General features: G+C 26.5%; 1 protein-coding gene across 2 annotated transcripts; it reads left to right on the top strand.

Annotated features, from left to right (window-relative positions):
* Window positions 1-2,514: 2,514 nt before the first annotated feature.
* Window positions 2,515-8,560, top strand: LOC100569866 (transcription initiation factor TFIID subunit 9-like). Of its 2 annotated transcripts, none has more exons than XM_003242311.4 (6): window positions 2,515-2,677; window positions 2,784-2,952; window positions 3,015-3,151; window positions 6,138-6,266; window positions 6,338-6,437; window positions 8,353-8,560. In XM_003242311.4, exons 2-6 carry the CDS (start codon window positions 2,829-2,831, stop codon window positions 8,493-8,495), a joined length of 633 nt encoding a protein of 210 aa, XP_003242359.1. In that variant the 5' UTR covers window positions 2,515-2,677; window positions 2,784-2,828; the 3' UTR covers window positions 8,496-8,560. The 2 variants fall into 2 exon arrangements, with proteins under 2 accessions (XP_003242359.1, XP_016657360.1); XM_016801871.2 differs by having other exon boundaries at window positions 2,515-2,684.
* The last annotated feature ends 4,317 nt before the right edge of the window (window positions 8,561-12,877 follow it).

Raw genomic sequence — 12,877 nt, 5'->3', positions numbered from 1 at the left:
CCCTTATGGATTATACATAATACAATTATAATATATCGGTGTAATAAGTAACAATAGTAAGCGGAGTACTTTGGTAATTTGTTGGTGCCTTTCAAAAATATTTAACGATACCTCATTTTTTTAGCCACCCACCGGATCAATCCACTTTCCTCGAGAAACGGCCTCAATCGGAATAATTTGCTTTTTGACAATACTTAAACATTTGCCGTACTATATTAATAATTTAATTGCAAAATGGTCCTTTTCTACTCTAATTATAATATTAAAAGTCACAAATTTGCACTGTGTAACTTAGTTGTTGTTAAGAATCCGCACAATGATATTTTTGGTTTTTTTCATTTCATTATAAAAACGCACGCTATACGCGGTAAAACGAAATATATAAGTATCAAATATAGAACATTTACCTACAGTAATAACGTTTTTTCTTCGTAAATATTTTTAATTTTGAATTGATTGCTAAAACTTATTTTTGACTGCCATTCTTTATTTTTAAACATAACAACTTTGGCGCAAGTCACCATAATTCTACCATAGTCGCAATTTGTGACGCATCACATCCACGCGATATTAGGTCAGTCGGTGCCGCAACTACAATCTACGCGTAGACTAACCCTGTACCTATTATATAATAGAGTTCAAGATCTGACAAATGCAATACATTTTTATCTTATCAATATTTTATTTAATTATTTTTGTTTTTATATATTATAATATACATTATAGATGACTGTGCATCTAATAAAACATTTTTTGATTTTAAATTTTATAAACAGAAACTAACTATTAAAATTTGGTTTAAATTTTTTTGGAAAAAAATACAAATAGCCACCTTTGATGTAAATATATCTTAGTATATTTTAAACAGATCGTTAAGAATTTGCTAAGATATTTTTACACATTAAAAACACATGTTTACCGGTAGGGGTAAATATATCCTATTATATAAATTCACCTGGGAGCCTTGAGGTAAATATATCCTAGTATATTTTAAACAGATCGTTTATTATATACTCCCTGACTAACAATTTTACCGTGGAAGTATATCTAAATTCGTGGGTGAAACCATGTGAAACTGAGGATGAAAATTAAAGATAATAGAAGAATGGATAATTCATGTTAATACACACTTTCAATACACCGAATTCTAAAAATAGACAAGTTTATCTAATAGCAGTGTATTGCGCTATTAGACTATTCAACTACACTTAACCCCTAGGTATTCTATTGACTTGGTAATATAAATTGATTTTGGTTTTTGGTGCAACACTTAAACAAATGGCCGTAGGTACATGAAATTTTGACTGAATGTTTATATTAGCATTTTTTATACACCATAAAATTTTCCAAATATTTTGATTTATTTTGAGCTCTTTACGGATATTGTCAGTTTTCAATTTTTTTAGTTTTTTTTTCTATAAATATCAATAAAGTTTTATCTGTTGGGCCAAAAAGTGTAAAAATTTAATACAAGGCTCCTGATATATTGTTACGATAGCAGTTGAAAAATATTAAAAATACATAGGCCCAGTTTTTTTTTATAAGCATTTAAAGATCGAATTTTGACAAAATTTATCAAATTTAAATTTGAATAATTATTTTGTAGTTAAAAATGTATAAAATGTTCAACTTTTGTATCTAAGAATTGAAAATTTAAAACAAGACTCCACGTAAGTAATTTATTCTGTTACCAAAAAATCTAAAAAATACATTAACACAATTTATTTTTATAGTCATTTTAAGTTCAAATTTGAACGAAATTACATAGTTATTAAAAACCTAGAATAACTATTTTATTTATTTTGTTATGATTGTATAATATTATTCGTGGGTATACTTGAAACTTCTAAAGTATACTATTATATATCTATGATAGTATCACGGTTTGTTGTCGATGTATAACGCGTTATAAGTACCTAATAGATATTGTGATATGATTGATTTGGAATTTTTCATTGGTACCTATTATAGGTCAATTTTTTTTTAATACCATTGACTATATAATATTATGTTTTATACCTAGACTGACATACCGTCTCCGTTCAGAGTTGTTTTTCTTATACAATGATATTATATCATTGAATTCAAATTTAATACCATCCATTATACAGTGATCCAAGTGCACTTGTTACCTACTTTACAGCAGAGCGACACCCACTTACCCACCTTTTTTTACTTTTACCCCACCAGAGTACCACTAGATTCACATTCCCATCAGAAAAGATGCTTTTAAGAAATTCTAAGCATTTTTACTGTCTTAAAAGGTGTTGACAGACACAAAAAGTGACAATGTCTGAAGAGTGTGGCCGTGGGAGTGAAATTTTCGCTAACGAATTATGCGCATTGCATTCGATATTACGAAAATTTTCTATTGTTTTTATAATATTATGCGACCTCTCTGCAAGGTTTATAGATAATTATTATTATCTATAAACCTTGACCTCTCTGTACGTATTGTCACTCGTACAAACAATTGTGGCCATTGATAACTGATAAGGTGCTTGTTTACAGTCCGACCCGTCTGTACCTACATTACAGTCCGTATGCAAGGGGACCTTTAACTTTTTAACGAAACATTATCATTATCATTATTATATTTACATAAACCCGTGATAAAGCATTGGTAATAATTTATTTATTGATTTCTTTTGTTTTCTGGCATTTGTGCTTATTCACTGTGAGTAGTGAGTACACATATTTATTTTAATTATTTTTAATTTTAGTAGGCACTATAAAAATATCGATGTGTTCAAGTAGTTTTATCCGATTTCTTTATTTCACAGGAATCCGAAGACGAAAGATAACTATTCTGGTTTTGACCTTGTAAAATGTCGTCTTCGCAAGGAAACCGCATGCCTAAAGATTCTCAAACCATAGTGTCGATGATGAATGATTTAGGAATACGTGAATATGAACAACAAGTTTTAAACCACCTGCTAGAGTTTAATTACAGTAGGTACCTACCTGCAGGCTGCAGTGAAATAAAAGTATTGATTTATTATTTTGTTTATTAGGATACACATCACTCATTCTGGAAGAAGCTAAGGCTTGCTCAACATTTGCTAATAAGGAGAAAATTGATGCGGATGATGTTAAAATGGCAATTCAAATGGCCCGAGACGGTGTATTTCTTAAATCTCCTCCACGTGATGTAATCTAATATAATATTATTCTTAATCCTAAAAGTTTTAAAATTATTTTTGTAGCTGAAGAAGAATATCTTCTCTCCCCAAGGTCACTCAAAAACGGATTTTGTTTTTCATTTAAGTTCCAGTCCTAACTTGTATTTTAGAAATCTTATTACAAAAAATAGATAATAATCTAAGTCATTGTTTTCCTGGGTAGAACAGTTTAAGTCTAAACAAATTTAGTTGGTTATTATACCAAAATTAGAGGTCTCAATTTCAGGTATAGTCCACGTGAAATTAAAAAACACGTGAATCCGTGAATTTAACCGTTTAAAGGTTAATTTAATTTGGGTGTCATATTCCCCCCCCCTGGTTAACTTTTTTCTTAAGCTGGGAAACGATATTTATGTAGCAACATATTTAATTATATAAATTATTGTACCTACTGATATGGTATAGGTATTATATAGAAACAACAAATAAAAACCCAAATCCTTTTTGGTAGCTGTAACTAAGATAATATTACTTGGTAATAAACACTGATCACTACTGCAATTATTTTCATTGGAATTTTTTTGGAACCATTAGGTATATTTCAACAAGTTAAGCAAAATAGTTATAACATTTTAAAATTCAAGATTTTGTATATATTATTCCGCTAATCTACGTAGAAAATGCAGTTTAGCTCTAAAGCAATTTTTAGAAAAAAATGTTCAGTATTAATGGTATAATCAGAATTTGTCGGTCAGACTTAGTTCCAGGTTTATAACCTTTTGAAGTTTGCAATTTTGAGTGTTTTACACAGATAATTTCATGAATCTACTCGAAAATGTACATTTTAAAACTTTATTAAATAATATGCGCCTAATTATTTATTTTAATGTACGCATTCATTAATATATTATGTACCTTCTTACATTATACAGATTACAGATCACAATGGTTGGACTGAGAGATTTATATGTTATAAACCAAAATAAATTTTTTTGTGGTTTGTGGGGGTGGGGCGGGGTAAATGTTTCAATCCATTTGATAATATTAGAATAAATTGTACTTACCAACGTACAAACAGTTAGGTATACCATCAAACAACACACTACAATAAAATAAAAAACAAGTTCAAAAATTCACTTTTTTGAATTAAGAACGTAATATTGAACGTTTGAAACTGTAGCTATAGTTATCAGCTTATTACCCATAAAATTATCACAAATTATCTTTTATATTTTACTATTATGTAGGTACAATAATATATTTATATTATATTTTTTATTGTGTACAATTTAATATTAGGTATTAGGTAATATTTAGTAAATACTGGCTGGCTAGAAGTGGATATATTGATCAATTGGTATAATAAAGTCATATTAAGTTATAAATAGAGCATGGATATAAATGCAATAAAAAAAAAAACAAGAAAATGCCTTAAAAATAAGATTTTATGCACTAGTTACAATATTACAAAGCTTAATAAAATGCTCAGACAAATTTAAATCCAATTTTAATGAAAATAAAATAGAACTTTAATAGGTATAGTCGTTATGTTTTGTGTTTCATTATATCACTGGTCAATCAGAAGCTAATTTATATTTGCATATAAAAAAACTTCAACAGTTATAATTGGTAAGTATTATTTTGTATAACTGAAGTCATTGGAGTAAACATAAGACGTAATAAAATAGAAATATTAGTAAAAAAAATTACATTTAATTATATTGAATTTCTTGAAGGAATTTTAAGCTAATAGTGTTTATAAAATTGTATTTATACTCATAAAATTTACGAAAAATTCCTTAAAACCACAAAAATGTCAAAAAAATGTTCTATAAAGTTAAAAAAATACTAAATAAAAATTTAATTTTTAAATTATTTTATTTATGAGATATATTTTTTGATTGGAAAGCAATGTTTAAGAAAATTCAGAAAAAAATGCAATTTATATTCAAATTCACATCCTAGTTATAAATAATAATTTCTGATAATGCATTGATGCGAAAAGCTGGTTAATCAGCTGAACCGAAATCTAAAATCTTAAACACCAAATATAATATAAACATTTTTTCACACTCTACTGTTCTGATATGAAAATACAAAATATTTATAATTTATATTTATACCTACTCATTTTATTATAAATAAACAATAATAACAAATTATTTTTGAGCAGCGGCCCACCGGGAAAGTTCCCGGTATCCCGACGGCCCACTCCACCCCTGCATATCATGTAATCTATATATCATGTAATATTGTAAATCAGTTTAAATTGTATATTTTAAATTTGTAAATTTATTATTTCATTTAAATTAAATTAAATTAAATTATTTTTTTTTAACTTTATATTTTTGTATAATACCTACTTAATAGTGCCAACTAATAAATAATAATATTATAAAAAATAAATACCAAAAAAATTAAAATAAAATTTGAAGAAAAATTTGTTATATAATTCCTAATTTGTTTTTGGATGATTTTGCACATTTTAGCATTTTAATTGAAGGTTTTTTAAGTGTTTGTTACACAAAAATCTGGTTTATAATTATAATGTTAGAAAACTTAATTTTAATTAGACAAAAAATAGATTTACTTATCCTTTTTACTGAAAATGTGTTAATGCTTATTAGTATCTTACACACTACTGAATTTTTGATTAATCATAATATTATATACAGTTTCATTATACTCAGTATTGCATGTAATAGTAGATAATATTATTAAATCTATAATATAGATTATTGTATTACATAATAATATTTTATTTTATTTTCTACAATAGGTATTATAATTTAACTAGTTAACATTAAACCTACTATATTTTTCAAAATTATTTTAGTATTTAAAAATCAAATTTAATTTCAATGAAGTGATTTTTTAAAATGAAAAAAAAATGTAATTTAAGGGAAAGATTAATTAATTATTGAATCTTGTAATACTGGTTAAATATAATATATTTAATATACTAGTTAAAATTTAAAGCATAAATAAAACTGTATTTTGAATTGTTTCATGAAGGAACTAATCAAAGCGAGTAATGAATTAAACAAAAAACCTCTGCCTGCAATAAAGCCTGCTAGTGGGTTGAGAATTCCTCAAAATGGTTCAAGTTTCTTACAAGCCAAATACAGGCTCAAAACTGATTTGGTAATTTTTAGCATATTATTAGTTACCCACCGTATTTGTTATTTTTATAAATATATATTTTTTTTTCATAGAATAAAGGAAGAAATGTATTGAAGAAAAACACTAAAATAACAGTAGCTGAGATGTTGAATGCGACTAAACAGACCGAAGCTTTCAGTAAACCTACACAATGTAATTCAGTTTATTTATTGAATTTAATTTAGGTGCATTTTTTTAAAGTGGAATTAGAAAATATATTTCATATAAAATTCAAATCAACTTTTGAAATTTTGGGTCAAAGTTTATTGGCAGACTTAGACATTTATAATATAGCATGTGCAGATGATATTTTATTTGCCCAGCACAATTCAATAGTAAATTGTGGACACACCTTCAATGTTGTTATACCAATCTGGTAATCTGATATAATATACAAACACAAATCTAACCAATTTATTTATTAATGTTGTAACTAATAAGTTTAAAAATACTGCATTTAATTATTCGAGAAAACATATTTGAAATCTGTTAGTTTCTTTATTTAACTCTTGGAACATCAAATCCAATTTCCTATATGGAGCTTATTGTTTTAACTTTTAAGAAAGTATATATATTAGAGTTATATTAGAGCTTATAAGTTTTATTTTTTTCTAAGTTAATTAATTAATTATATTATTAATTTATAACACTACTCATCTGACTTTTGTAGTCGTATACCCTAATAATTCTACTCATTTCATTTCATAAAATTTTTATGACACATTAAATATATCAATTGTTAGAAGGTAAAAGGGCGTAAACGCCAATTTTCAAATTGTTCAGGAGAGCTGAAAAACATATTTTTCAAATGAACTGTGTTAAAACCTTAGAACATCATATAACACTTCAATTTGAGACTTAATATGATATCTAATGAGTTTTTACGTATTTTGTATTGATTAATTGTTCATAATCATAATATATTTGTGTATTTAATGCCAATTTAAAAAAAAAAAAATGACTCTTGCGCCCCTTTGTTCTAATCCTGGATCTTACACCACAAAGATATTCTATTGACTAAAATGGCTTCCATAGTTTAATATTGTTATATGTTTTATATTATTGATTAAATGCAATGAAGATTTGTTGTAAAAGTATTTCAAAAATTTTAAATATAAGCTTAAGATTTAAAATCATTATTATGTGAAAATAATTAATTTATAATTATAATAATATATTTTATATTTATATTTAATAAAATCTGCATAAAAATATAAAAATATACTTTAGTACATAGGCGCTTAGCAAATTATTAAAACTGAATATTAGCCAAATATTTACCCGGGACCCAATTTGTTTTTGAACATGTTTCTTGTAGGTACCTAATCAAACCTAAGATAATTATAATAATGAATAATATAATAGACTGAGTAATGGTGTCAAGGTTAGTTAAATAAAATAAGCGTTCTATTATTATAATAATTTTTTATTCTTTAGATTTTATGTTTTATTAAAATTATAAATATGTATTGCAATTATTACTTATTTCTTTTTAAGTAAGAATAATAAATGTTATAGCAATTTAAAACATGACAATAAACAAACTCTATTATATAAAAATAATAATAATATTTCGATTTTGTGTTAGAGATGTTTGAGTGTTTGACTGTTTCTGTTATTTATCAGTTTTATTGTTCTGTTCAAAAGAACCGAACATTCATTGTATTATTATGCTGCTTAGTGCTTTTTACAGTGCTGACTAAACCACTTACAAAAATGATAAATTTATGTAACCGTCAACAATGACGCTTATGTATTATCAAGTTTCCTTGAATGCCGTTATCTTTTAATTGACGTTTACACCCAATTTTTTCATTTCCACCAATTTTATGCCATTTACAACCACATATTAAAACATTGATTCTTGGATATATACAAATGATAGTGATGTTTAGGTTTGATTAATCAACGTATAATAATGCTGTTTACAACAATATGCAAAAACATAGATTTTGAAAAAAGTGGCGTTTACGCCTTTTTACCTTCTAACCATTGATATTATATATTAATATATGTTTTGTTATGAATCAGGCATTTAAATATTAATTATCATTGTTATTATTTGTAGCTGATCCGATGATGGATCCGAAGGATGGTTTAAGTGTTTTGGACATTGATAAGATTATTGGAGAACAGCAGTACAATCAAGACAATTTCAATGATTTTAATTTGGATTCCTTATTACATGATCCTAATTCATTATCATTTTGAACATATACTATAGGTATAGAAAATTAAGTTTTTTTTTATTGCGTTTAACTATAAGTTACTAATCTAAATAATATATTATATCTTATATAAGTTATATTTATATTACTTTATTTAAACATACCATTTTATATTATATGATTTATTAAAAAAAAAACTCACATTTACCGTATGGTTATTTTGTAAAATCCATATTTCATAATGTGAATTCTTTCTACTCTGATTGTAAATCATCTTGAGCTTAAAACTATTAAATAATCATCAGTTAACTGTAGTGTACGTTTTTTTAATTCCTAATTGAGCAATCATTAGTTAAGAATTTTCTGAAAATGCTAAATAAATTTTAAAATATTTGTAAGTTTCTTTATTGAGTTTATCTTTAATTTCAATTTCTGAGATTTATCTCGAATAATGAAAACATATATTAGTGTGTATGTATTAATATTATTATTAATGTTACTGAAATAATAAGTTAAAGTTTTTTTTTATAAACTTTATATACCTACTGTTTGTGCTGTCATCGAATTCACTTGAAAAACTTCTAACCACTTTGTGGTTGCATCGACAATTTTTAAGGTTGTTTTGTTTTTGTACGGACCTAAGAAATCGCAATGCACTATCGTCCATTATCTTTGTGGCCATTTCCATGGAGTTAGTACTGACTTAGGAGGATTAGGTCTCACATTTATGCATTTATTGCAGTTTCGGGCCATATCCTCAATTTCTTTATCCATACTAGGCCACCAGAAATATGAACGCTCTATGCTTTTCATACTTGACATGCCAATATGACAAGAATGCAGTCTTGTAAAGAATACTTTCATTTTGTATTCGAAATACATATTCGAATAAATGAGAATTGAGGTATTCAGAATACGTATTCGAATAGTTCTTAAAAAATATATTCAGAATACATATTCGAATACTTTTTAAGGTATTTGAATACTATTAGAATACTTTTTTTTATAACTAGTTTTTGTCAGTTTTTGAATGGTTGGTAATTAACATTTATTAATTAATAATTAAAAATACAACCTAATCATAAAATATTTGTAAATTTTGACCACATATAAGTTACGACCGATACAGGCCATATACGGGATACAACAAATTGGTGTTTATAAAAATAATCACATCATGGGTCAATATTATATTTCCTTCAAAGAATAAAATTAATGTTCATGATTTATAATATGTCTACTATTCACAAATTTAAAACTATTTTTCTGGATCGAAAAAAAAGTATTTTTTTAATGAATAAAAAATACAAATAAAAGTATTCAGAATACGTATTTGAATACTTTTAAAAAAAAGTATTTAAAATAGTATTCGAATACAAAAAAAGTATTCAAATACTTTTATTCGAATACTTTACAAGACTGCAAGAATGCAGTTCAGTTAGAATTGACTTACGAAATTTGGTCGCTATGATTACTCTATGGCCCCAAAATAAACAATCTTGTTCAGCTGTAATTTCTATTTTGCGTGTATTATACGAGTTTAATTCGGAATTTATTGAAAAGACATGAATCTGGTTTGTAGCATTTAATACTCTAGAGATAATTGGATCTCTTCGTTTCAATTTTAATTTTGTGCCAATTTACCGGAAATGGTGACTATTCGTGAAAATCTCTACAAATTCCAACTGTATCTACGGGTTTAAGAACTGGAACAATTGGAGTAGCCCATTTACTGTAGTTCACGGGAGTTAAAATATTATTATCTATTAAACGATCAATTTCTGACTCAAGCTTAGATTTTAGTGCTAAAAAAATTAACCTTGGCTTGAAAAACTTGGGTAATGCCACCTTTTTAATGTTTAGCGATATTTGTTATTTATTTAAGGTGCTAATTTCATCTTTGAATAAATGCTCGAAATTTTTTAATATGTTCTCTACATTTTCGTCTACATTTACAGTGTTATGAATGGGAGAAAAGTTTATTATTTTTAAATCATTTCTACCAATTAATGGCGGTCCTCCGTTTTTTATTACGTAAATACACATTTTAAAAGACTTTTTCAAACATTTAGCATTTACTATTATTTTTCCTATAGGGCTAAAGGGCTTACCTATATCATTTCCGACGTAAATCGAGTAGTGAAATATCGTTTGGTAATAAAGTTAAATTGTTAAAACTTGTATCATATAATTGTTTTTGACATTACTCTATGTACAGCCCCAGTATCTATTTTCAAAATTTAAATCCTTTATTTTAAATTGATAAATTCATAATGTACGGTTTTAATTTATTTTGAAAGTTATTTTTAATCATATTAAAAAAAAATGTCAGATAAATTGTATACGATTGCGTCATCATGAATATTTTAATTCAAGCTATTACCTGAATTTTCGGATAAAAACTTGTTTTGTGAGCGGTTATCGTACTTTGGTTTATTATTTTTCTTTTTACACATAGGAGCCAAATGACCTTTGATATTGCAAATATTACAACTGTAGTCCTTGTATGGGCATTCCTTTTGTGTGTGGTTTGATTGACAGCATGTTCCACATTTTGATTTTCCGTGGTTGACTGCTTGGCTGATTTTGCTTGCTGACTTTGTTTTTTGTGAAGTCAGCTTCTTCCTTTATCCATCCGGTATTATATATTATTATATTCTATATATATAATACTATATAATACCTACGCATAACAATAAAATATTATAAGTCAACATCAGTTTGATACGAGTGTTCGTCGCATGAGCATCGTTCGTTCGTATTACGTACATTTAATCTGCTATTGTTAATACATTTTTTAATGACATAATTTACCTTAATTTTATATATATATATTTTTCTTAATCATGGGTGACAGTGAAATTACGTCAATCTGATAACTTTAAACATGTTAGTTTTTCTACGGATCGCACATTACTTCAACGCAAACATCTAAAATCAATACTAGACGAGCTAAATTCTAGAAAATCTGCTGGTGAAACTGATATATTTATTAAGTATGTTAATAATGTACCAATTGTCTCAAAAAACGGCGGGAATCATGTAATCAATCAAAAAATTGGCTTTGGTCGATTATGATATTATAATCGTTTTATCAGAAACATGGTTACATAATGGCATTGATGATAATTAACTCGGTCTACTTCCAAACTATTCAATTGTTCGATGTCATAGAGGCAGTATCTTTGGAACTAACATAAACATCAGAAGCGGTGGTGCTTTAATTGCTGTCAAAAGTCACCTTCATTGTTATCGTATTACACTACAAAATAATGATGTGGAGCAATTATTTATTAAACTATCAATAGGGTCATTTATATTGTTAATTGGTAGTATTTACATACCACCGAAATCTGATATTAATGTTTATAATTCTCACACTGATACTGTTAGTAACTTATTAACTGAATATGGTAATTCTAAGATTATTATATTAGGCGATTATAACCTTCCTGGATTACATTAGTCGGTGGTTAACAACAAGATTGTCCCAGACTCGGGTAATTTTAGTAATTTAGAAACTAATATACTAGCGAATTTCTCGTATCTTAATCTACAGCAATTTAATGTAACAAAAAATTGAAAAAATTCCATACTGGATTTATTTTATCAAATTCACCAAATATTTTAGTTTCGTGTGAAGCGGACACTTAATTACCAATTGATTATCTTTATCATCCAGCTTTAATTGTTACGTTTCCTATTAATACAGATTATCAGTCACTATATTATAATGAATTGGTATACGATTTTTCATGTTGTAATTATTATAATATTATCATGTCACAAATAGCCAGCTTAGATTGGCCTGTTTTATTTAAAAATGAATGTATAAACAATGCTGTTACAATTTTTTACAACCTCATATTTAAAATTATTGATGCTAACTGTAAAAAAACAAGTGTATAGGTACTAGCAAATATTCAGTCTGGTTTAGTTCTACATTGAGGGACTTAGTTTTTAAAAATAAAATAGCTCACAAATTATACAAATCATCTCCCTTACAAGCAAATTATAATATATTTTCTAACAACTGCTACAAACCATTTAGTGTTCCAGAAATTTATTTTAGATGCCTTCGCATCTGGCTCTCAAGTTGACATTATCTATACGGATTTTTCAAAGGCTTTTGATAAGGTAAATCATACATTACTATTATCTAAATTACATATAATTGGTATTCGTGGCTCTGTACTATCTTGGATTTCGTCCTACATATCTAACAGAACACAAATCGTAAAATATAAAAATTTCATTTCTAATCCGTTTAATGTTTCGTCTTGTGTGCCCCAAGGCTCTCATTTGGCTCCTTTACTATTTTTACTATTTATTAATGATATCAACTTCATTGATATCATTGTATTGGATTGTAGAATCGTAGATCCTTATTGGTTAAATACCTAACAAATAACTTTTAAATATTCA

The sequence above is a fragment of the Acyrthosiphon pisum genome, chromosome X, assembly GCF_005508785.2.
Source record: "Acyrthosiphon pisum isolate AL4f chromosome X, pea_aphid_22Mar2018_4r6ur, whole genome shotgun sequence".
Classification (NCBI taxonomy): Eukaryota; Metazoa; Arthropoda; class Insecta; order Hemiptera; family Aphididae; genus Acyrthosiphon; species Acyrthosiphon pisum.
Note: the sequence above shows the minus strand (reverse complement) of the source record. Positions and strands in the feature narration are given on the sequence as shown.